Raw genomic sequence first — 26,553 nt, 5'->3', positions numbered from 1 at the left:
TTTGTAACTTTGTAGGAGCTGAATAGTTCTTGGTTATTTTGACAGAGTTTGATCAGTTATGATTTTATATTTGTATTATTAGTCAGTCGAAGGTAGTTTGAATTTGAACACCTGTGACGGTAAGTCTGGAGCAGCTTTGTACTGAGCAGTGCCTTTTGTTTGGTTGGGTCTCTGAGTGTATTTTGTTTGGTTCAGTTCGGTTCAGTTTTCATTATGTTTTTGTTAAAACCAAACCAAACCAACCATCAATTTTTTTTTTTGTTGAACCATGAATCTAGGGTTAAATCGACGCAATTTGGACTGTGCTACGAAAAAGGCCTGTAAACATTTCCTTAAGTTTCTGAGCAACCAAACAGAAGGATTATTTTCCTTTCCTTTTTTTTAGAAGAAATTGCTACGATGCTATATTTTGGTTAACCGTGATGACTTATTCTATAGAGGCAGGAAAACAGAGAAGTAAACATTGTACTGGGGAGTATAGAAGCACATAGCATAATAGAAAATGAACATGTAAGAGAAATGAATCCTATATAGGATGTGGTAGCAAGAAATCTAACACAATGACCCTTTGAAACATCTTATTTCCCTCAATCCTAAGCCTGTTTCCCCATTCTTTTTTCAGTCACCCTCGTAACTGAAACTTAAGAACTACCAAATTTAAAAAATAAAAATAATGAAAGAACATACGGAGAGTTACATGATCAAAGGGTAAATAAGTTTGCTATCACTGCTGCTTCGCCTTGCCACAAAGCAATGCGTTCAAAGGCATATCGTTCTCAGTATAAACGCTGTGTACGTTGTTCCAAACTCTGATGTATAATTGCTGCCCCAAATACCTCTTAGACCAGATTGCAGATCTTAAATTCCACATTCCCTTGTTGTCCAAGGAGACTAGCACAGCAGTCCAACCAAGTGGATATACCTGTAAGTTGTGTACACCAATTAACGTTGATCAATATAGAACGATAAAATCTCAGAAAGTACGCATAAACTGGATGAGGTTAAGTTCCTGTCAATTACCTGAACTGTGTGTCTTGGTACAGCATCGTCCAAATTGTAACCTCTCGTCATATTTAGTGTCCATTTAGCGGCAGAGCCGTATCTATGAAGACCAACAAATATTATTAGACAAATTGTGACAAAAATATGATGTCTAGGCAATAATTTGTTATATATATATGACAATTGGTCATAGAGCTTACCCAACAACATAGGCGCTGTATCCATCCAGGTGCCAAGATTGAAGTTTAGGCTCGGTGTTCTGGAAGACGATTTCCACAAAATCATGAAGGGCAGTTCCTATGACAGAGGCGCCATATACTGCAGGGCCTGGAGTAGGTGTGTCCTGTATCGTGTTGAGGTTAAACACGCCGGAGATGTTAAGCCAATCAGCGAGCTGCAATGGGGTCTCCGGATCAACATAGGAGACGTTGTTTACGGCATATCGAAGCATTCCATCAATCTTAGTAGCAGTATTGGCCAAAAGTAGTCTCCTGACAACTGGAATAGTTCCATAATGGAATGAGCCCTGTGGGTTAGGCCTGGCTGCATTTGCCGTCAAATTCAATCTTCAAGTACAAGAAAGGAAAAAAAGTTAATTCCATATATAATTAAAAAATCATTAGACAATAATGCTAGGCTCACCAAATTTGATTGCCAAATTAGATACTCAGACATTGTCACATCATTTGGTGAACAAACTTTATTCGCCAACTATATATATGCTTCCGAAAATGGAAATAGAAAAGTCCCTAGGAAGTGATTGCCACCTGATTGTCCTGGCTTGCTTCATAGACCAGTGAATCTGATAGGTTGGACCAATTGGCAATGGTTTTGAAGCAGGGGTGTTAGAACCAGCGTAGCGGAGATATCCAGTGGTCGTGAGGACCGGCTTTATGAATCGGGTAGAGGCAACGATGTAATAGTCCTTGACTGAACCGTATAGCGTGACCAAAACAGCCACGGATTGACCTGGATGAATGTCAAGTGATTCATACACCTCTTGCAAGGTATTAGCTCCTTCCACTTCAACAAGTGTCATTGTATGGTTCTGAATCCTGAAGTTAATTGAAGTTTCTATGCCCACATTTGAAACCTTGAACTTGTAGGTCTTTCCTGAAATAAACCAACAGAACTTTGATTACAAAATCTTCAAAAACAGATATGGTATACAAACACTTTTGAGAAGGGTTAATGCATACCCTTTTCGCCAGTAAAGACTGTATTTTCAGGAAGCCCGTTGATAAGAAGACCATCAGGAAGTGGAAGATTTTTGCCAGAGTCCAATATTTGCTGCAATTCCTGAAAAAATAAGAGCATTTATCAGAAAGTTATTCTGTTATATGGTTGGTAACAATTACACTCCGAAGCTTTATGTTGCCAGCCTGTAAATATGGACCACTAACATGTCATGCTATATCCAAAAAAGAACATTTCCCTACTGCTAGCATCGACGCCTAAGAAAGAGTAAACGAAGTGAGGAATATCTGTTACTTTATGAATTACATGCCTTGTGGCCAGTCTTGTACCAGTCACCAACAAGCAGGGTAAACTCTCCGTCCGGAATAGCATACGGCACTGGAATGACCGACCTATTTGCAACATTGAAACCCCCAAAACCTCCAGCAGCTCTGTGCAGTTTAGTTGAAGGGAAGTAGGAGTAGGTTCCGATCTGATCTTTCGTTTGAAACTTGTATGTCCAGTTTGTGTTTGGAGGAATCGGGCATTGGGTTCCAAGCACTCCGTCTTGCCACGTGGTTTTTCGCTGTTGGATTCCGTTCCTGATTTCCCACAGCAAAAGAAATAAGTCCTATGATGAGCCGTGCATTTTAAATCTACAACCATTACAACTGCCAATAAAAATCCTCACCATGTAATGAGGAAAGGCTCATCCAACGTGTTAATCACGTTCACGATTATGTTGTCATTTGTCACAGCTTCAATATTTGGCCCAGGAAATTGACCATTAATAAGGATACCCTGCATAATTAACCACAGTTGCTAGATTAATTAAGCAGAAGTCATACATACAGAATTATATAACAACATTATCTTCATGAAGGATCAAAACGCCAAACCTTTTGAGGAACACCCAACGGAGAAATGGTTCCATATGTTACGGTCCATGTATAATACAAATATGGATCTTCTGCATTAATGATGCAGAAAGAACTCAAGCAAACAAAAATTCCGACGAAAAAAAGCACGACAGTGGTTGGCCACATTGTGTCAGCTCCTATATGTAGACCAAATTTCAGATTTCTGCACAAAAGAACAAGTTCAGGCAAAAGATACTAATTAGTACATATTGGCAAAAACTACGCATTCAAACTTATGGAGTATGTTGTACTAATAAAAAAATAAAAAAATAAAATAAAAAATAAAAAAAACTTATGGAGTATGTACGTAGCTAGAAATTATGAAATACATACTCGAATTATTGTGAGTCCTTCCCCAAGAGAGATGAGGAATATTGAAATGATGAAGTGCAAGTGTAGTAAATACTCGTAGCTTTGTAGTTGAGCTGTGCAAGTTCAGAGATGGAAGGGATTATATATAACTGGCAAGTGGCAAGGGAAGGATGCAGCCGTGAAGAGCCTAGAGGGGCAATGCCAACGTGGATATGCGGATCTACGCGAAGACCGATGAAAAATCGAGGTTCATTTGCGGCGCACTTCATGCACAAGCAGTCAGCTACCTGCGTATGCTACTATTTCACAACTCACGGTTTTAGCTCACACATAATGGATGATTAATTATATTCATTATATGTGTATAGTAAGTATTTGGTGTAATACCTCTATGCTACAATTCATTTGATAGAGTTAATTAATGGGGAGGTTTCCATCGATTTACTCCCAAACTTGTAAGTGCTATTTTCTACACTAAATTTTAGTTATCTTAATAAATTTTTACAAATAGCCACCTCATACCTCATCGTTAGATTACTCAACATTGCATCCTAAATTCTGCCAATATTTGTCACGTGAATAGTGTTGGAGCTAATAAAGAGGGTGAAAACTTCATTTTTTAACACTAGGATGAGTTGCAAATATAAATAGGTTGATAGATTAGACCTGCGCAATTTGAAGGAAAATAGAATTGATTTGCATATGTGGATTTTAATAATAGCGAAAAGTCATTGTAGTCTCTTAAGTGGTTCATAAGATATACACGTGATGCATGGAAACATTAAAAACTTAAGGTTGCAGAGGGAGTTGACTATTTACAAATAGTGCATGAGTACATTAACCATAATGAAATCATGATGAAAATTACTAAACATATATATTTAATTTCTTAAATTATGTGAAAAACCGACCAATGAATGAATGCAATGTTATTTTTTAAACTTTTTGCTAGTGATGAAAATGTGTTGTGTACGTGAGGGTGGTGATGGTGGTTTGGACTTTGGACTCATGAATTCGTCGGTGGTGCGCGGTGGCCGGAAGGAAAGAAGAGATCAAGCAGGAGCTGCGCAGCTTAGAACGGATCCATCATCCGTATTAATTGCATTTAATATATGATCACTTTACTTTTGGGTTGATTATAATTATAATCTTAGGTTTCTTTGCCTGAATGGTCTTTGTGGAGTTGAATTATACGAGTTCTTAGATCTCTCACTCAGAAACCCCACATGATGATGAAAACAAGCAGAAAACCAAAGACAATGGAAGGGCAGAATGGTCAATTTCCACCATTGTCATCTGTTTCTTCACAGATCACAAGTCTCTGGCTTCTCATTTCCCGCCTTGTTGGCCGTTGACAGTTGACACAGGTGCAACCATGCAAGTTGAGCTTCATTTTCAAACCAATCTACACATTCTTGTTAGACGTTTTTAACTGAGACACTCGTGCTAATACGTGGTATTACTAATTTATTCACGTTACAACATGTGAGTTTAATTATTATTTATTAATATTATATCATAGATTTATTATTTATTAATATTATATCATAAGTCTATAACATATCAAGTATGTCAATAATTTATGTTATATAACATGAATTAATAACACTGCGTACTCTTTGAATTGTTCTTGAGAGGTGAGAATAGGGCAACTTGTTTGAAATTTAGTTGATGCCATTCTCATCTTCAAGAACAAACCGACCTAAAGCTAAAAAATATGTCCGAGGTGGTATGGAGTGGATGTAGCGAGAAAAGTACAAGATACAAACACTGCTGGTGGGAAGCTTCATCTTACTGAGACTAGGTGGGAAGCTTCATCTTACTGAGACTAGATATAGTGTATTGATCAAACGTATGTTTCTTACTTAAAAAAAAAAAAAAATACAAGTCAGCAGTAGCAGAAAATACGCGTATAAGGATGCTCTTTTCTTTGTGGCTCAAAATAAATAAATAAAGTGAAGATCCAACACACATCGATAACTTAGGATATTGAGAAGTATATCTTTATGACATTATTGGTTGTATTCTATCTATATTGTACAATGAGACTTACTACACATGAATAATGCTATCTACCTTTTGTTTTGTTTAATTTAAATCCAGAGTCAATTAACTACCTTATTAATGCAAGTGTGAAAACCCTCCATAGTACATGCGCTATAGAGTCAATGAAAAGCTTTTTTGATGGGCAAGTCAACTTTTATTGTAGAATTGGCAATGGATCCCGAGGAGAGATCTCATAGGGAAAACAAGAACAACATCGTCCAGTATTTGTTAAATAATGAGTTTTGGGGCCAGGAATTAAACTACACATGTCACATGTAATCGAATTCAATTCCAGCACTCGTGAAGTTCAATTCTCATCATGTGGCCAATCCAGAATACGGGTTATAGTCTTTCTCTATCTAGTTGGTGTTAAGCTTTTTTTCATAACCAATTAGTATTAAGTCTCTCTCTCTCTTGGTGGCGGCAAAGCAGTTTAAGACCCCTCACATTGATAAGGTTATTAACCTATGATTATGAAGAACTAAAGGAAACAATGGAAGCAGAGGGATTGACAAGCAAGAAAGATGAAGAGAAAAGCTTTGTATACGTCGAAGAAGAACTATTACAATATGCAGTAAATGGTTCTCACAACAACCTTTTGTAGTAACTGATTTCTATTACAAAATAACTCAATTACCCTTTCGAACAACTTTATACTAACTAACTCAATCCATTTAACTACTTAATCAATGATATAATGCCACATAGCTCAATCACATGATGTACATATGGTTATTACGCCCCCCCCCCCCCCCTCTTTCAAACGAAGTTGAGCTATTGAAGTTGTGTTTGTTGTAGAATTCAACCCCAATCCGTCTTTTACAATGTTTGAGAAAAATTGGACTATGCAGTCCTTTTGTGAACACATCTGCTACTTGATCATATGTTGGAATGTAGTGAACCATAAGATCTCCTTTTTGAACCTTTTCACACACGAAATGATAGTCAATATCGAGATATTTTATTTTGGAGTGAAAAACAGGATTTGAAGTCAGTGCCAAAGCTGATAAATTGTCCCAATATAAAGAAGCTGGTACTGATATGTGTTGATGAATGTCCTTAAACATTGAACAAATCCAAAAGACATCAGCTGCACAATGAGCTAAGGCTTTGTATTCAGCCTTATTGAAGTTCTAGACACAATGGATTGTTTCTTTGACCGCCATGAGATTGGATTTGCTCCTAGATATACAACAAAACTTGTAATTGATCTTCTGGTGTTAATGTCAGCTGCCCAATCCGAGTTTGAGTAAGCAGTGAGATTGAAATCCTTGTTCATTATATACTGTAGACCATACTCAATAGTACCTTGTATATATATCAAGATTCTCTTTACCATAAACATATGTACATCAGTTGGTTATGTCATGAATTGAAAAACCATTTTCACTGAATAAGCAATATCATGCCTTCTAATTGATGCAATGAAGTATTGTTATTCATCCCATTAGTCTCACATATCACTTGATTATCATCACTTATTGGAGAAAATATTGTTGTCGTAGAATGGGATAGTGAACTCTGTGACCCTGCATGTCTTTCATTTTGCTATCTATTTGAAACTGGTATAGGTATGATGACAAGTAAAGATCTTCATTCATCATGTCTAAGCGTCATCCCATTACTTCCATAGCTGACCATTTTTGCAGGAAACAAAGATTCATTAAAACACATAGGTTTGGATATGATAGATTTCTTGGTTTGTATATTACAGCAGATAACCCCTTTATTGCACTGTGAATATCCCAAAAAGACAGACATCACTAACCTTGGGTGTAATTTGTTCACATTGTATGGTTTTAACCATGGGAAAATAGCTGAACCAAACATCTTTAGTGACATTATATCAAGTGCTTTCTTATATAGAGTCAAATAAGATGAACTAAAAGACAAGCTTTTGCAAGGCATCTTGTTTATCAATAACACTGAACGAGCACATGCAAAATACCATAACTCAGAGGGCAAACTAGCAGCAGTAAGAAGAGTGATTGCAGTTTCCAGAATGTGCCTATGTTTCCTTTCTGCAACTCCATTCTGTTGAGGAGTGTAAGGACAAGATATTAACTGCAAGATACCTTTATCAGCAAGAAAAGAAGTAAAACACTTGCTTGTATATTCACCCCTCCATCTATTTGTAAAGACTTGATTGATGTACCAAATTGGGTAAGAATAAATTTGTAGAACTTGACAAATATTGTAAACACATTAGATTTATTGCTCGTATGCAAAATCCAAACATATCTTGTATATTTATCCACAAATTTTACATAGTATCTATATCATTCTAGAGATTTTACAGGTGATGGGCCCCAGATATCAATGTACACTATTTAAAAGGAAATGTACATCTATCAATTCTAACTAAAAAGGGAGTCCTAGACATCTTGCCTTCAATGCAAGAAATACAAACACTATGCGTATTATCTGATTGAACTAAAATATTAGACTGTTTCAACATTGAAGCCATTATATCATAAGCTGGATGTCTTACCCTTTGATGCTAGACATTATTTTTCACTACTTTACCCAAATATATTGCTGGATCCTTTGTAATGAACTATGAACCTTTTGTATTTGTAACCACAAGGATCTGGAATAACTCTTCAGGCCTACTCTTTCCTTAACTTTTCAAGCCTACTCCTCTCTTTACTTGGTACAGTATCTCCCTTATCTTCTTATCCAGCACAAACAATTCAGATTCATCACATAGAAACCAGCTTTTGTTGTCAGCGTACAAATGTTTCACAAAGAGTACACTTCTAGCAATGTTAGGTACATGTAGAACTTTAGTAAGAATCAAAGAGTGTGTAGGAGTCTGAAGTTTGTTAAGAAAGTTGAGGTTCCACCATAAAACCAATTGGTAATATGGGGAGTAACTTAACCTCTTATAAGCCTATATAAGGTCCCTCATCCCATCAATGTGGGACTCATTCTTAACAAGCCCCCTCAAAGTTGGGCGAATTTTCAAGGCTAACATTTGGACAACACAACGGAGCGACGTGGAGCGCATGTAGCCGTTTGACTTCACATGTTAGATAACCTGCTTTGATATTATATTAACCTATGAAACTATGAAGAACTAAAGGAAACAATGGAAGTAGAGGGATTGACAAGTAAGAAAGATGAAGAGAAAAGCTTTGTTTACTTCGAAGAATAGATATTACAATATGCAGTAAATGGTTTTCACAACAATGATATGGTAAAAATTAAATCACAAATTGAACCCTCTTTTATATAATTGTAGTATGCGTAAGTAGGGATCGTTTTAGGCTGGGGATTAGAAGGGATGCTAATCAACACAAATTAGACTTAAAACACACAAAACTAGACTCAAATACACAAAACTACCTTAGACTAACTCAAATAACACAAAACAAGCACTGAGGGGTGTTTTGGACGAAAATTGAAGTAAATTGACATGAAATACTAAAGGGGGGGGTTTGGTTGGACAAATTTTAAACTAAAACTAAGTAGGTTGCAGAAACTAAGTAAAGGTGGTACGAAACTAAGGTAACTTAAGAGGTGAAAGGCTAGCTAGAGAATTCTTCTCCACACATGACACATGCATACAAATGATTTCTAGTTATTATTCTTATAAACCACGAATGACAATGCCCCAAATTAACCATGAACTGCACAAATTAACTCTTAGATTTTCCTAAATTCATTGAATTGGACTCAGCGACGCAATCAAATTATTCTTATCAAGTTCTCTATATAAAATGCATGATAGAGATACCTATCAAAGATCATTAAGTTCTATGAAAATCATAAGCATTGACATGGCATTCGTAACTATGAACTGCATGATACTCTTGCTAGGAACTTACTTAACACAATCATGACTAGTGATTTCCGCTACTTATAAATATAAGTTCATAACTATTAGGTGAAATTCCCTTATATTTTAGCATCAAATTCATGCATGCAAACTAAGTGGGCCCCCTTAATCAGCATACAAGAATAAGTTATCAATGAAACATTTAAGTAAATTGCATTCACGATTTATGAAACAATAACTGGATGTAATCAATTCATATCACATATATGTTTATGGCTTTGAATTCACCTCTAGCTAAAACGAAATTAGTTCCACATGTTAACAATTAAACGAAACCAATCTAATTTAAACATTGAACTAACTACTAAGGATAGAATACACCTAGAAACGCTCCAGCAATCCAATAGCCTTGGATGGCAGGTCACGACACAAAGCTCTTCTTCCTTGCAAGCTGCAGCACTATGTGTTTATTCCTCTATAAAAACTCTCTGAAAATCTCTCCCTCTCCCTCTCAATGTTGTGGCACAATGTATGCATATATATAGGGCAAGCACGGCTCCAAATCCTGAAAGGAAAGGGATAGACTAGGCAGACTTATAGGAGGAAAAGGGTTAGTTGTTTGCATGATTTTAGGACTCCTTAAATCAAATGGAAGGATTTAGAATAGGATAAGGACTCCTTTTGTAGCTGGAAATAATCTAAGACAATGTTGGATAAATTGAGATAATGTTTGGATAAGATGAGATAAGATAGGATTAGATAAGGTTAGTTTAGATAAGATTGGATAAGGTTCATTCTTGTCAACTGATTCCTTGCCTTAATTAATTCTTCCTGATTCTTTGCACATTCCTAGCACCTTTTAAGCACCAAAAATGTCCATTCCTTGTGCTTCATACGCAAGCTATCCATTCCAGCCCAAAACTACCCCAAATTACTCCAAAATGCCATTTCTTACCACTTTTGCCATTTGAACTTACAAACACACGAAAATAGCTTAAAACACTCTAATAAATATAAACTAACTGAGTAAATGCAAGGAAATAGGTTAACAAAGTCACACAAATATGCTCCTATCAAACAACCTTTCGAAGTAAATGATCTCTATTACAAAATGACTGAATTATCCTTTCTAACAACTTTATACTAACTAAGTCAATCCATTTAACTACTTAACCAATTATACAATACAATATGGCTCAATCGCATGATGTACATACGGTACTTAAAGGTTAATATAAAGTTTCCTCCAAGGCGACCATTCTAACAACTAACTACAATACTTAGAAACAATTAATATGATTACCATTTGACACTTAAATATGGTTCTTGAATGTCATTGCAATATCAGACCATCTGATAGTAATTGTATTAAGTATTTGTAAGTATCGTAACCAAATTATGATCAAGTGAATCTAAATTTTTTTTATAGAACGATATATTTACATTAAGAGGCGAGGAAAAAATTTGTTTCGAACTTGCTATTTGACCTAATACCTCTTACTTACAAGTAAAAAAGTACCACTAGACCGTAGTTCTAAGTTTTTTTATCTTTTTATTTTTTATTTTATTTTTATGTTTGTCAATATCCATAGTTCTAAGAGTGTATTTGTTTGGGCTTACTAAGTTTCATTTGACTGGACTAGACTACTTATTAGTGTAATCCAGTGTTAGTTAGGCACAAGGATTAAGTTTAGAACCCCCAATTATCACAGGATTGCTAATCCCGTCTTCTTGCTCCCCTGTCTTGCTCGTCCTTGTCTTGTTCCTCATCTAGTAAATTCTATATCTGACGATCTATGTCTTCGATTTTTTTTTCTTTTTGTAGATTGTGAAATTATTACTAGAGTCCGATCAATTTTGTTGTTTTGGGTTTGAAATCTATGAAAATTTTGTGTAATATGTTATATATGTTCTATAAATAGCTTTTGGTGTAATATTTATATTGTATTTATTTTCGAGTAGGCCTTGAGTTTCAAGCATTGGATGTAAATTTTATCAATTGATACAATTTTTTACGGTGTGGTATTCCACATTATTTTGGTATTAGATTTCTTTAGCTAAAAAAAAAAAATATGATTCATTTTTCACTGATTTATATTATCATGCTTATTAGGCCGATATAGCATCAAATGTTTCACTAAGTTAGTTCAGCTTAGTCTTTGAAGCAAGTCCAGTCCGAAAATCCGATGCAACAAACGTACACTTTAAGTGGCTTAGTGAATATAACTTCGAGTTCAAATAACATGCTTTTAAAATAAAACAAATTGGATTATACTTCTTAAGCCCACCATACATGTAATACTGGATTACAATACCCATTTGTAGACCATCATCTAGCCCATGTGTAGCCCAACTGTCTTATTTGGGCCATAGGATCTGCAAAAGTTTTTGGCACACCCTTGGATGATCCACTAAGTTTCTCTGATAAGACATAATTTTTATTATTTTTTAACAAACGATATTATCTATATTAAAGGATGATAATGTGATTTAAATTTGTATTTAATGAGAATCGAACCCAAGACCTCTCACTTACAAGTGAAGAGGGATACCACTAGACCGTAGTACTAAGTGACTACACAATTTCCTTTTCAATTACAATTCGTAATCAATTAGGCTATGTTTGGATAAGAGATTGATAAAGAATTTCCTTTAGAATTTGGAAATTCTTTATCAAAATATAAACTTAGAGTAGTTCAATTATGGAACGGACATCTGTCCTTCAATAATAAGCTAACATATTATTAATGTATTTTTTAGAATATCGATGCACTCATTTTTTAATAAAGAGTAGATGTTTTGCATAAAGAAATTTGGCTAAATAGCTAAAATGGTCCCTGAGATTTACATAACACATTATTTTGGTCCCTAAGATTAAAATCAATAGAAATGGTCCATGAGATTGTCCACCCTCCATCATTTTGGTTATTCCATTAAAAACTCCGTTAAGTGTCTCGGAGCTCTTGTCCGGAAGTTTGGGCAATTTTCAAAGCTTCATAAATCAATCGTTTCTTAACCAAATTTGACCCATAATATATCAAAATAAAGATAGGAAAGTTTAGGACAAGATTATACCTATTTGGAAGCCCAAATGTTGCCGGAAATGGCTGGAAAATATCCTCAAGGTTGACTGGTCCGCTGGAAAACTGGAAAACTTGCCGAAAACTGGATAAACTTTAAACATTAATAACTTCTTCAATACTAAACGAAATTGAGTGATTCACAAACATAAATCATACTTCTCAATGAGACAAAGAGAATGATATCTTTCTCGACGGTTAATTCATTGTGGTTTGGCCGGAAAACAGCTCGAAAGTGACTACCTCGAAAATAGTTTGTCACTTTCAAGCCATTTTCCAGCCAAATCACAGTGAATTAGCCGTCAATAGAGGTACCATTCTCTTCGTCTCGTTGAGAACTATGAATTTTGTTTTTGAATCACTCGATTTCGTTGAGTATTGAAGAAGTTATGAACATTTAAAGTTTACCTAGTTTCCGGCGAGTTTTCCAGTTTTCCCGCGGACCAGTCAACTTTGAGGCTATTTTCCGGCCATCTCCGGCAACCATTGGGCTTCCAAATAGTATAATCTTATTCTACACTTTCCTATCTTCATTTTGATATATTATGGGTCGAATTTGATTAAGAAACGATTGAGTTACGAAGCTTTGAAAATTGCCCAAACTTCCAGCCAAGAGCTCCGGGACACTTAACAGAGTTTTTAACGAAAGGACAAAAATGATGGATGATGGACAATCTTAGGGACCATTTCTATTGATTTTTAATTTCAGGGATCAAAATAATGTGTTATGCAAATCTCAGAGATCATTTTGACTATTTAGTCAAGAAATTTTGTCAAATAGATGGTTTAATAATGCTCATCATGTTCATGATTCATGACCATCTCACTTATCAGGTTCCATGTGCTAATCATAATTAAAAAGGATTTAATGTGACAGATGATTAGTTTTCCTTTTTGAACAATATATATAACGTGCATCATAGTTAAAAGTGTTGAGTGAAACTGAACTTGCAAGGCAAGAAAGAGAAGTAAAGTGTAGAAATTAGAATTTGATAGGATTTTAACATATTTTGAAATTTGGATATAATTAATTAGGATTTTAAAAGACTAAGAAATCATGATGTAGTTAAATTAGGATTTAAGAGGATTGTAAACATACAACCAAATCCACTGGTAGTCGATTAAGATTTTTAAAAAGTCCACACATGTCTAGGTGTAGTGAAAATGTCAAATATTTGCTAGGAGTTTAATATGTGAGGAATTTTGATGAATTTGAGGTGAGTGGTATACTAAATACCAAATGCCTCAAGCAATCCACCCTTCACCCCTAGGGTTTCATTTCAAGACCAGAAAATTCCCTCTGCATAAGAGGAACATTCTTCCACCAATTTTAGCCCTGCCTGAGATCCAGTGACCCTCTCAGAACCTATACATATCAGGTCTCCCAATTTCCCAAAAATTCCTTTCGCCACCCGTCCATTTTTGCATGAACATATTGCCAAATCCTGAAGAGAGATACAAAATTCTAACCACTCGGTAGGCTTGATAATTCAAGACAAATGTGAATAACAATTACAGAGAGATGGGAGGCCCTGTGTAATTGTAATTGTGATTGAAATGGACGTTACTTTATGGCAACCCTCTGTAATCAATTTCTTAAGAGAGACGAGGTGGGACAAACTTTGCTCAAGGGAGAAAGCCCGGCACATATGCTGCCTTTTGCAGTTGTGAAAGAACACAGCAAGTATCTGCTAATGCACCGGTGTTTCTTATTTTCTCGTATGACCAACTGTCAACCAGAGCGGTCTTTAAGATTTTGGGTCTCTGTGCAAAATTTATAAAAGCGTCCCTCCTTAAGATAAGTCTTAAAAAATGTAGAACAATGTATTGACGTTAGAAAACAATCTTCAACAACCAAACAAGAAAACAAGCTTCAAAAACTCTAAACTTTAAAGTTTCACTTGAATATATAACATTATTATATGATAATATTGAAAAAATACCGTCTTTTATGGTGTATTATTGACACTCAAAATATCTTATTGTACTGTACTCTAAATTTTTGTATTTAGAAAGAAAAAAAATTATCCTTATAAGGAGTGTAAGATGAGATTTTAAAGTACTAACAAATTCAATTTTTGAATATAGAACATTATTTCATAACAAAAACAATTTTAAATATAGAATATTATTACATATAAATATTAGGTGACAAAAATTTTGGGGGCCCCTTCAAATTTGAAATCTTGTGCAACTGTACCTTTCGCACCCCCTTAACGCCTCCTCTGCTGTCAACTGACAATCATGGGTTCCACAATACAGATCATCAAGCGCAACGCACGAATCTGGCTATCATCAATAATAGATTGGATGCTCGTTGGTCGTTCTCCTGCAACCCCTTGTGTCCTCAGCGAGATAAAAATGGAAATCTAGCATTTAGAGAAGGCAACAGTCTTGCAAATACAAACAAAAAATATCATATTGTGTATGTCATATCAAGCAACAAAACGCAGAAAGTACCTCATGCTTTGAAGTCACAAAATTTGTATTAAACCTACCGCTGCATTGTGATCCTTATAACTGAATCTTATGGGACAATTTCGGTCTTCGGGGACTAAGACCTTTTCTTACAGTTTAAATCTAAGGAATCAGTGCTGAAGTAAACAGCATTAAAAATCTTATGGTTTGTTAAGTTCGTTAGTCATTTTCATGTCTCTGATTATCTGAGACTTGCAGATATTGCTTTAGTGCTGCAAGCATGTTGGACACCACAGTAAGAAGACTTGCTCAGCACTCTTTTGATTAATCAGTCATGTCTATCGTTTTTTTATATCGTTTTCACTTTGGGTATTGTTCGGCCTTGGATGTGTCTCACACAACTCCTCCTGTGTGTATGGTGAAAGTGATGATTAGCTTGAAAGATGCCTCATGCCTCTGCAGGGCCTATGATTAGGCTCCCAGACTATCTAGATGAATGTTGAGTGTACCACTATTGACCAAGTGCTGATTTCACACTTAACCCTATCCAAATTACGGGGTTTTATCCCTAAAAATGTGTTTTTGCCTTCTGCAAAACCATTTGCTAATGACCGCTATGCCTGCCTACTTGCATAGGTTTGCCACCCAGTTTTGGCACGTCAGTCAATATCTTGACTTCTAGGCCGCGATTCCGTCTTCAGCCTCCTTTGCCTTGACGATCTAGTGCTCTCTTGGGGCTTTCTATGTGATTGGGATGCACTTCAGGCCCAATGTCCAATTTGGGTCCAAACAAGTATGTTTTAAACTGTGACATATATCTACTCTTTCATTATGTAAGCTCATTTAGTATCCAACAGTTGTCAAAAGTGAATCATGTTTTTACTTGGAGTGATGTGCACATATGCACCAATCCATAGAAATGCTAAAAAATCCATGAAAACTCTAAAAATCCTAACAAATCCATGAAAGAAGTCCATACAAATTCATAGAAATCTATAATAGAAATCCATATAGAATTGTAAGTCTATTAAAATTTTTTATAATCTCACTTAAAAAGTCTATTAAAAATCCTCCCAAATCCAAATTGACTACACCCCCTAAATTCTATATATCGAGAGAAATTATATAGCTGTAGCATACAATAATATTTTGTAAAAACGCAGACGAAAATTAATCTAAATTCAGAATTATACAACCAAGGGAAAAGAAACATCAAATTTGAATCTTCTCTTTTGCTTTCTTTGCTGCAATCTGTCTTCCCTTTAGCCAAACCTTCATTGTCGATGCAATTTTCCGCTTCACATTCATGACTCAAGAAAAGAGGCTCTGAAGAGTCGAAGGTCGCCCTATGTGTTTCGTCCAAGAGCTTTTCCACACAGCAATACATTTGAAGGAATGTTGTATTCGTTATAAAGGCTTTGAACTGGGTTCCAAACCCTGAGATAGAACTGTTGGCCAAGATACTGCCTTTCCCATATAGCAGATCTCAAGTTCCACATTCCTTGGTTGTCAAGTGACACCAAAATAGTTGTCCAAGAGTTTGGATACACCTTCAAAGAGAAAAAAGAGAAAATTATCTAACGAAAAGTCGAAATAAGCATGTACTAATCAGTAACAGCCTTTATTTACCTGAGCAGTATGTCGAGTAAGAGCATCGACGAGATTGTAGGTTCTCCTCTTGGCTGGCGTCCATGGTCCGGAACCATAACTGCATTTGTTCAAACAATAAAGATTATAGTCTACCCATTGATCTCGTAAGAATTTAAGCACAAGAAAGCACATTGGACATACCCAACAACCCAGAAATCATATCCATCTAAATGCATTGATTGGACGCTATTTTCGTTGTTTTGGAAAACAATTTCAACGAAGTCGTGGTGTGAGACCGGCATGACAGGGGCACCTACGAATGCAGAGCCATCTGAGGGAACGGTTTGGATGGAATTTAGGCTGAAGACTCCAGGGATGTTGAAGTAATCAGCAAGCTTTAGAGGGGTATCGGGGTTAACATAAGAGACCCTGTTGAATGCATACCGCTGCTTTCCATTTATCAATGGTGCTGAATTGGCTAACACAATTGTCTTTGTTGGTGTGACATGGCCGTAATGGAATGAGCCCTGAGGATTAGGCCTGGCTGCATTTGCTGTTAGATTCCACCTGTAAGAAAACAATGTTCAAAAGGGTCAAATTAAATCATTATAATCGTACGAATCTAATGCTCATTATGATTGAATTTTGCATATTTCTACCTGAAAGTTCTGGCTTGCTTCATAGACCAGTGTCTTTGATAAGTAGGACCGGCAGGCACAGGTCCAGAAACGGAGGCGTGCGAGTTTGTATAGTGTATCACTGAAGTAGCTGTAAGAACACGCCTAGTGAATCGTGTGGATGCAACGATGTAGTAGTCCTTTGGAGCCTGATTGAAGGTTACTAGGACAGAGACTGACTGGCCAACATGTATGTCAAGAGAGTCGTAAAAGTTCTGAATTGGGTGAGATCCTTCGCATTCAACTAACTTCAGTTTGTGGCCTTCAATCCTGAAGTTTAATGAGGTTGACAAGCCAACATTTGAGATCCTAAACATATATGTTTTTCCTGAAATCATAATACGAAAAACATAGTTCAACATTAATCATTTGTGTAAATGGTTAAACTGGTTCCCCAGAGAACTAAGAATAGTTCAAGTGTTTGAGGAATCAAAGATCGAGAGTTACCTTGGTCACCACTGAAAGTGTTACTAGTATGGCCATTTATAAGAACACCGGAAGGAAAAGGAAGAGATTTTCCAGAGTCCAAAGATTGCTGTAATGCCTACAAAAATCAAAACAAAATGAAAACACAACTGCATTAACATACAAATTCTTTTAGCTAACACTTTCAAAGTGCATGTAGAATGGCAGTCGTATGTTTTTCTTACCTTGTGGCTAGTATTGTACCAGTCGCCGGCAAGCAAAGTGAAATCTCCATCAGGGATTGGATAAGGGACTGGGATTCGAGGTCTTGCGTAAACATTGATCCCTCCAAACCCTCCAGCAGCTTTGTGAAATTGAGTTGATGGGAAATATGTGAATGAACCTATCTGATCCTTGGTCTGAAACTTGTAGGTGTAGTTTGAGTTCGGCGGGATGGGACAATTGGTTCCCAAAACCCCATCTTGCCAAGAGTTCTTCCTCTGTTTAATCCCATTCCTGGTTGTGAACAAAGAAAATTTCTTATTATGCAGATATCATTAGAATGAATGCAACAGCCAAATATTCAGACATTGAACAAAAGAACAGAAATGAAAAGCTAATCTCGCCTAATTCTAAACAAAGAAGTACATAATTGTTTCATTTGATGGCACACAATGTAGGGGAACATACTCAACAAGATTTTCAAGCTCAGATTTCTCATTAATTAAAATCTGGGAACAAATTTCTCCACTTAAGTAAGCTTAATGCAACAATTTGGCTTAAGTTTTTACAATTGCCCTTCTACTTTCTTTGAAGCTTAACCTAAATTAAATGGAAAAATATTGCTCCTAAACGGCAGTAGCCATTTTTTTTATCAGATACTGAACCAACATTCTTCAGAAAATGAAAGTTCTTTAATCTAAAAACAATGGAAAACAGTTATAAATATAAAAATAAAAATAGAAAAGGACAAGAGGTTAATTGGAGGATGAACTCACCAGGTTAAGAGAAAAGGTTGGTCCAGCTTGTTAATAAGGTTGAGAATAATGTTGTCATTGGTGACAACATCTAGTGTAGGGCCAGGAAATTGGCCATTGATGAGAATTACCTTCAAATATCCAAAACCAAAAAATAAATAAATAAAGAAAAAACCCGAAAGCTCAAAAAATAGAACTGAGATTGCAAAATTGGCAAAAAACCCACAAACCTGTTGAGGGACACCAAGAGGAGAAAGAGTCCCATAAGTCACAGTCCAAGTGTAGAACTTATATGGGTCTTCTGCTTTCACCACAGAAGAATTCAGAAACACTGCCAAAACCCCACAAACCAAGTGGAGCAAGAAGCCTGCTTTTTGCTTCATTTTCCCTCTCCCTGCAAAATGCTGCCCCCAAAACCACAGATTTGAGTTTTGTTCAATTTATTTATTTCCTTTTTGGTTTGGATGGCATTGGATTGAGTAGTTAGTGATACCCCTTTATAGCAGCAGCGCGGGAAAAAGTGCTCATCAGATATGTCCTTTTACTTCACTTTAATTTTTTTAAACGAGAAAATTCCACATTTGCCTCTAGATTTTGGTTTAATTAGAGCTTAGTTTATGAACTAAAAGGTTATACGTATCGATTATTGAACTTGTGACAATGCAGAGTAACCAACTTTTCAGGCAATACTATTAGAATTTTCATTAGAATTTTAGGATTTAAAAGGATAAGTAATGTGCCGAATTTCTAACTTAGTTATTCCAAAATTATTGTTGTTCGTATTTTGACAAATTCAAAGATTAATATGCACAAATTTTCTGTCTAAAGGCCAAAGTTACAGTTAAACTAAAATGCTCTAATTAATTTTTATATTAACAAAACTGCTTTTTAAAAAAATAAAGTCTAGTTTGGTGAAAAAAATAAATAAATAAAGTCTGGTTTTATAATTGTGTGAAGCCATCAATGTTCTGGTATTGGGCACAAAGACGCGTTTTCGCGTGATGATAATTCTCGTTTGCTTAGAACAAAAGCCAAGTTTAAACCCATCATTCAAGAACTAAAGTGAAACAGCATGACACACTTTCTTCATAAACCCGCCTCTAATTGCGCCTTTGATGTTGCAATTATATTACTTTTTCTCCTTTCGGTCTGTTTTTCTTTTTTGTCTAGGGTTTTGTTTTCTCATAAATATTGAACATTAAAGTTTAGGGTTTGCTCTTTCAAAAGAAAACACTTTAGGGTTTTCTCATAAGTATTGGATAATGATAGGTGATATATTCATGATTCCACCCCTATATGAAAGAACAATTTGCTCAGCCAAGTAAATGTAACCCACTTGTTTCTTATGAAAGTTTTTGTAGTTTTGTTGAGAATGCAATGAGATCGTTAATTGGTGTCACATTCAGCTCATATTGTTTTGTCATTTTTTTTCTCAATTTTCCAATAATTCTGCAACTTTGGGAATGGCTGTGGCCGGTAAGTCTGTAACAGAAACATATATATAATTGCAGCATAAAAAAATAAACCTTTAGGGTTACTTATCCACTCTCCGCTAATATGGGTGTGTGACTGATTGTAGCATTATAATGTATAATATTATATGACATGCATTAGCTGATCAGACAATGTACCAAGTGATGTGTTAATTTACCATTACAATAATCGATGTACTTAACAGTTAGATTAAATTGATCTTGCAGTATTTATACTGATATATGCTGGTAAAAAGTTGGAGCATTATTTTGTCTCTATGGAACATACAATGAGTTGACAGGCCATTTATATATAAGAGGCAGCTAGATATACTTGGCATCCCAGTACCATTCAATTTTTTCATGGGACTTATGTTCGGGCAGGAAATTTCTTGGGAAGGGTCCCTGGCTCGAACACACAACTCCTTGAGAAGTTGGCACTTTGGTTGTTTGTCAGGATGCTGCAAGAGGAGGAGGACACAATTAGTTATGAAAGGTGCATTTGTGGAGCTTTAGGTGTAGGCCTTAAGGCTCACAATCAAAACTAACTGAGTGCGAAGGCGTGCCACTGCCATCTCTGTATGACAGACGTAGAACAAGTGTATTTAAGCCGATTACTTGCGCCCAAGTTATTCTGAATTCTTGTTATCATAAGATTGTCGTAGATGGGTTAAGTCCACATTAAGTTCTTTTCTATGCCTTGAGACTAAGGACTTTTAGTTCGTTATCTTGTATGCTTAAGAGGTGAAGGTCCATATTTGATGAAGTCATCAGTTTAATCTATTTCAATCTTCCTATGATGATAAAAACCATTAAATGAACCAGATCTGAGAACTGATGAGGCTTTGAGTCATCAAAAGACCGGAAACTTGAATATAAACTGGGGAATGGATTATAACACCAGATCTATTAATTGAAAGACAAAACGAAGAGAGTCGGGCAAGATTTCACCTTGTCGGGCAAGGTTAAACATCTTGCAGTCTTTTCTCTTGACAGATATGAAAGGATTATATGTTAAATGGGATGACTGGAAAAGAATTTATACATGGGAGATCGATACTACATCATTTAGGAAAATGAAGTAGAGCTTTTACATAGACAAAGGATGTCTTTCTAAGGAAATCTAAAGCTAAAAGGGTGCAGAATCTGGACAAAGCACGACTTTCTGAGTATTTGCTTGACTGAGAGGCAAGTTGTATATTTGTTTGTTTGATTGGTTGAGTGTCCTTGTCCTTGGGCCCTTTTCCTCCTTTTATAGACGAATTAGCCCGACTGCCTGTAGCTTTGTTCTTGCCTAAAAGCAATTAAAGGGTAGTGACTTATCAGTAATTTACTTGTATTGCCACTAAAAAGTACTTTTGGGTTAAGAGTAGGTTGATTTCCATCAGTTGTCACTTCTCTCATAAGCACCTAGTCTTTGCATTAATGGGGGAGCGTCAATTGGTCTTGAGATGGAAGGTCTAGGTTTGGTGCTGGGGTCCGGGCAAAACCTCTTCTTATTCAACTCTTTTATGCTTTCTCTCCTCTAAACCCAAAGTTAAATATTAACCCAAACAACTTGTCCTCTTCCCTTTGCTTTTACCAACATGTTATATATAATTGGGTTTAATTAGTATGTGCATGACATACTTGAATAATGCCGAGTCCAGCTCATAATTAGGGTTAAATTAAGGTATAACTTGGTTCAGTTTATTGACTAAGGCCATGGATGAACAAATCAAATACAAGATTAGAAGCTGGATCAATCATAACACGACCTTTCCAGGTCTTGTTGAAGCATATGCCCCGTATATATCGGCAACTTCGTGAAGTTCCATTCCCTATATTGCTTATTGGGCTGCATATACATGTGGTACAATTACTAACTGCATCCAGACTTTTTATATAGTTTCATATAAAAATTTAAAACTAGCTTAATTATAATGCAGTGTACAATATAATGAAGTTATGTGCATGCGCATGCACAAGATTTTATCCCACTGGCTCTCTTGCAAACCCTCAAAATGTTTAGACTATAAATTTGGCTAAGTCAACCGATCCCCTGTGGGAAAGCAACTAATTGGGTAGGTAGTATAGCGGATATAAGAGTACTGGAGAAATATAGATTCAGTGATGGTATATCCAGCCCCATATTTTTAAGCACAGTCCAACCTTTTCAACTTGCTTAAATTTAAGCCAAATCTTTTTTATTTAAAATTGCTAATAAAAATAATAAATATTTACACATCTGGCACGCAGCGAACTGACCATTTTATCCAGTCACGTATAAGTAATGTTTGATTATCTGTATTTTCATAAGTATACTGTTTGGTTATCTGTTCATCCTTAATTTAAACCGAAAAAAGTTGAAAAACTGTAGGGCGGAGACCTCTAATCCTGTCACCCATGTGATATTCAGCAATTGCCTGGGCCAGGTTAAGTCGGTACCACTCAGCTCTTGGCAGAAAACAGAGAAAACGATGAAAATAAATTAGGAAAACGGTGGTATTGCTACCACTCGTATTGCCACTGTATAAAAGAGAGACAGGGAGAGGAGATGCGGCTGTGGGATTCCGATGACTTTATCCGCAAAATCTTGCAAGGGGGAAATGCATTGGTTGGATTATTATTTTGGATGAATCAGAATAATGACAGTAGTAGAAGTTCTACTACCACATTCGATAAAACATAATATAAAGGTTGCTAACCAATAGAACTAGGGAGGTGTTGGAACAAATTCAATATTTTATGAAATAAACTATAAAAAAGCATGAATTGGTTGAAGCAATAAGTGACATTGTACATTAGCTTTAAGATGCTTAATTCATCGTGATGCCGTGATGGAATAAAAGTGTTCGAACTGTTGAGAACGACATGGACCACAAATAATGATGGAAGACAAATCACCGCTGTTGGTAATAAAACAGAAAAAAATTTAGAAGAAAGAAATTTAGGAGAGAATAGAGGAGTACTATTGAGAACATCTTAATTACCATCCAAGTTTGGTTTTGATGCAACAATTCGTGTTAGAAGATTTTATAAGTTTACCATACTAAAGCCACAAACTTTGATACACGATTCTTTATTTTAATTTTATTTTTTTCATACAAGCAAATATTGGGAAAGCAAGAATTAGAACTCAAGACTGAACCTCCCAATAATATTCTTACTATCTAGCGGTTGAAAATGTGGTTGATAAAACAAAAATAGCTTAAAAATTAAAATGGACTTTGTGTTAGTTCACTCGACCAATTTAATTCTTGTGCTTTCCTTAGGTCTATTCTATTCCGATATATATCCAATCAGCACGTATCGGAAGATTTGATATCAAATAAACATCACCGATAATGTTCATATTTACCACCTATTACTAGGTGTGAGGTTTTATCACAAAAAATATCAGTTATATTAAGATTACTTAATCTTCCATATATAATGTAATACTCCGTAATTAAAAAAAAAAAAAAAAGTTAAATATATGTGTGTATGTGGGTAATTATTTTTAAATAATGATTTTATTAAATTTCTTTTATGCAAGAACCTACTTTCGATATGCAAATAGTCTCAACTTAAAATCCTTTTTGCTACAAAATTATTAAAAAAAAACAAAAAAAAAAAAAAAAAAAACCTAGCTAGTATTATTTCATGTTCATATGTAATTAGAGATTATTTTTTTTTTTTAGTTTGAATTGGAGAAGGGGATTACGATGAGTTTGACTTGATTTTTCTCACAAACGCTAAGTGGCGTTTTGCCAACCATTAGAGAATAAAGAGGAGGGGCTAGTCACTACTCTAGATAGGTTGAGGTGGGATTCTATATCTTATAGAGTATGGATGTGGCCTTTGGGTATTTGCCCACTTTGCATGATAATTTTTGTTTATGACTAACTCAACACATGTTGCTTTGTCATATGAACACATCCTATTGTCAATGATTCACTTCACATTTGGTGTGTTTCTATTGGAACACATATTAGGGCTAATGATTAGCTTAACATTTGTTGTTTTTCGATTGGACCACATACCATGGCTAATGATGAGAACAACACTTGGTGTCTTGCTATTGGAACACATGCCATGAATTATGAAGAAAAGAAGCAAACAAGGTTAATCAAAGGGAAGGAATTCAAGGGAAGAAACACAATCACTCACTATATAAAGGAAGAAGGAGGAGAGAGCAAAGAAAGGGGAAGAAAAGAGAGCAAAACCGTCTTTCTCATATCACTTTTCTTACATATTTTTGTCAACGCTTTTAAGTTATTGTCATGTATTTGTAAATCCTCATTACCTTGTGAAATACAAATACAAACACAACCCTAGTGGACGTAGCCAAATTGGTGAACCACTTAAATCTCCGTATTCCTTTGTATAATTGCAATAAATTTGAGTTGAGCAAACCATTTGTTAATAAAACACTGAGTTTTAAATAGAAACATAATGGAAAAGGAGGATCGACTCAAGTAGGAATTGATAACATATTGCTTATCATGTACATTAAAGATTATTACTTTGTTGTTAATATTATGATTATATTACTCTTATTACTAATCAATTTGATTTATGTTGAAGCTTGCAGGCTTGTTAGATAAAATGTGAGTATTGATATCTATGTGAACATGACATATACATAAACATTCATGCAAAGCAAGAAAAATAGTTGTGTTGTGTCAAGTGCTCACATGTGTAAAGTGTAAGTGTTTGAGTTGTGAAGATATTCAAGGACTGGAGAATGCCTTGAATATAAATAATGAAATCTTGTATATATCAAGCGTCGGGGGAAGGGCTTGAATATACAATTGGGCGTCAAGAGAAATGCCTATATAAATAAAGTGGAAATTGAGAATTTAATTCTAAAAATTGGGCTTAAGGGATGAACAGGAGTTGACTCATATTCTAAGTTATTCGGAGCCAAGTGGTATAAGCATGATATGAGGATGTGTAGGCTTGGATGCCTTAGGTATGTGTTAGCGGGATTAGAAGGGAGTGAGTACATTCATCCATCTCATTTGTATATATTTTCATTTAAAAAAATTATTACATTCTAACTATTATTTAATTGGTACTTTTTGTTGTGAAGTAATTTGTGCACTATTGTTATTTCGCTGCGTATTCAATAAATTATATGTAAGATTTTGTTATGTGATGTATGTGTAATCGTTATAATTTTATTTTATTTTCCATCATATCTTGGGTGTAGAGTTTATTTTTATAGCTAAGATATGGGTCACACCCTAACTCGTGAATAGTCTTTCGGGGGTCGGAACGTGGCACAAGTTGTATGTTATTTTCTTATAATTCCAATGTGAGACTGTATTCTCTCAACTTAGTTGCACTTAGTAACAAGATGGACCTAAGAAGATTTGGTTATATTCATAATATACAACATCACCGATAGTGTTCTCATACTTACCCCCTATTACTAGGTGTAAGGTTTTATCACAAAAAACATCAGTATTAAAAGTGCTTAATGTTCCATATAAAAAATTGTATGTATTTTGTTATAATTTCCTATGTGAGATTGTATTCTCTCAACTTAGTTGCATTTAGTAACAGGATGGATATGAAAAGATTTGGTTATATTTGGAATATACATCTCTAGTTGTGAAGTCTCTCAATAAGGTTTTATCCAACCTAGTGCCCACCACCATTTTTTTTTTTCCTTTGGGTTTGTTTGGATAAAGGACTGAAAAGAGGGCTTGGGATGGGAAGGAGAGAGAATTTGAAGTTCCAATTTAAACACCTTGTTTGGACTAAGGAGGGATTTAGAAGGCACAAGATTAGATTAGGGGATTAAATAGGGGTTTACCTAAACAAAAATGCACATAGACAAAACCCACCTCCGAAGGTGGGTTTCCGCAATCCCACAGCACTCTTGTCTAGGGGTGGGCAAACGATTCCTGGATCCGCGGGGCGGATCGGTTCCTTGTGGTTCGAGGCAAGTCCAAAAATTAAAAATACAAAATGGGGCGGGCCGGTTTCTTATAAATAACGGTGCGGGCCGATTCCAAAAATTAGAAACAACGGGCCCCCGACTCGGATCGTTCATTGCGTTTGTGATCTGCCCTATATTATTACCCATTTACACAGTCTCTCTTGTTCTCACTCTTAGGCCCAATTCATACTCAAGCCCTGACCCTCTCTATCCTGAGTCGCTGCTCAACTTTCTCATCACCCTCTCTCTCTAATTCTCACTCTTAAACCTCAATCTCGATCTCAGACCCCAATCTCAATCTCTAATTCTCAATCTCCTCCCTTTCGATCTCTTTCTCTCTCTATTTCTCCGATAATGCACCTTTGTCGATTTTCGCTCTTTCCCGAACCGAAGATCGCCCGACGGGAGCTCAATCAGGAGGTTTCGAACTCAATGGAACGAGCGGAGGATCTGGGAGGGTGAATTCTGAAAGCGGGTTTGGGTCGGGTAGGGCTTGGCCGAGATGAGGTCCTGGAGCGATTTGAGGATGGATTTAAGGAAGGCGACGAGGAGAACCGAGTCTGTGTGGGGATGATGCGGTTGATGGTTGGGTTATGCGAGTCTGTGTAGGGACAACGAGTCTGGGACCGTTTGACACGGTCAACGGTTGGGGTGAGACGAGGTCCTTTATGCTTCCATTTTTGTGTTTGAGCTAAATCTGCACTGGATTGATGATTGGATGTGATTTGTGCAAATGTTAAATTGAATATATGCAAAACTGAAATGTTACGGTGTTTTTTTTTTTTT

General features: G+C 35.8%; 2 protein-coding genes across 2 annotated transcripts; both read right to left on the bottom strand.

Annotated features, from left to right (window-relative positions):
- Positions 1-476: 476 nt before the first annotated feature.
- Positions 477-3,527, bottom strand: LOC137748854 (L-ascorbate oxidase homolog). The gene is made up of 9 exons (XM_088677551.1): positions 3,432-3,527; positions 3,078-3,261; positions 2,870-2,979; positions 2,510-2,780; positions 2,202-2,301; positions 1,770-2,115; positions 1,203-1,568; positions 1,021-1,102; positions 477-922 (listed from the first exon to the last, which is right to left on the bottom strand). The coding sequence occupies exons 2-9, from the start codon at positions 3,222-3,224 to the stop codon at positions 725-727; spliced, it is 1,620 nt and encodes a 539-aa protein (XP_088533677.1). The 5' UTR covers positions 3,225-3,261; positions 3,432-3,527; the 3' UTR covers positions 477-724.
- A 12,292-nt stretch (positions 3,528-15,819) lies between these two features.
- LOC137748341 (protein SKU5 SIMILAR 14) lies at positions 15,820-18,973 on the bottom strand. The gene is made up of 8 exons (XM_068488483.2): positions 18,615-18,973; positions 18,406-18,515; positions 17,653-17,923; positions 17,450-17,546; positions 16,985-17,330; positions 16,527-16,892; positions 16,365-16,443; positions 15,820-16,285 (listed from the first exon to the last, which is right to left on the bottom strand). Exons 1-8 carry the CDS (start codon positions 18,765-18,767, stop codon positions 16,082-16,084), a joined length of 1,626 nt encoding a protein of 541 aa, XP_068344584.2. The 5' UTR covers positions 18,768-18,973; the 3' UTR covers positions 15,820-16,081.
- Between the last annotated feature and the right edge of the window lie 7,580 nt (positions 18,974-26,553).

This window comes from Pyrus communis, chromosome 2 (assembly GCF_041283825.1).
Source record: "Pyrus communis isolate YQ-2024b chromosome 2, ASM4128382v1, whole genome shotgun sequence".
NCBI lineage: Eukaryota > Viridiplantae > Streptophyta > Magnoliopsida > Rosales > Rosaceae > Pyrus > Pyrus communis.
This window is presented reverse-complemented; position numbering and strand designations above follow the sequence as displayed.

Excerpts from the sequence above, each read along its gene's own strand:
- LOC137748854 (XM_088677551.1), bottom strand. The coding sequence starts at position 3,224 with ATGTGGCCAACCACTGTCGTGCTTTTTTTCGTCGGAATTTTTGTTTGC. Across the intron at positions 2,781-2,869 it reads GAGCCTTTCCTCATTACATG|GAACGGAATCCAACAGCGAA; the intron begins GTGAGGATTTTT and ends GTGGGAAATCAG. Across the intron at positions 1,103-1,202 it reads TACAGCGCCTATGTTGTTGG|ATACGGCTCTGCCGCTAAAT; the intron begins GTAAGCTCTATG and ends TGGTCTTCATAG.
- LOC137748341 (XM_068488483.2), bottom strand. The coding sequence starts at position 18,767 with ATGAAGCAAAAAGCAGGCTTCTTGCTCCACTTGGTTTGTGGGGTTTTG. Across the intron at positions 17,547-17,652 it reads GGTACAATACTAGCCACAAG|GCATTACAGCAATCTTTGGA; the intron begins GTAAGAAAAACA and ends TGATTTTTGTAG. Across the intron at positions 16,893-16,984 it reads AAGCAAGCCAGAACTTTCAG|GTGGAATCTAACAGCAAATG; the intron begins GTAGAAATATGC and ends GTTTTCTTACAG.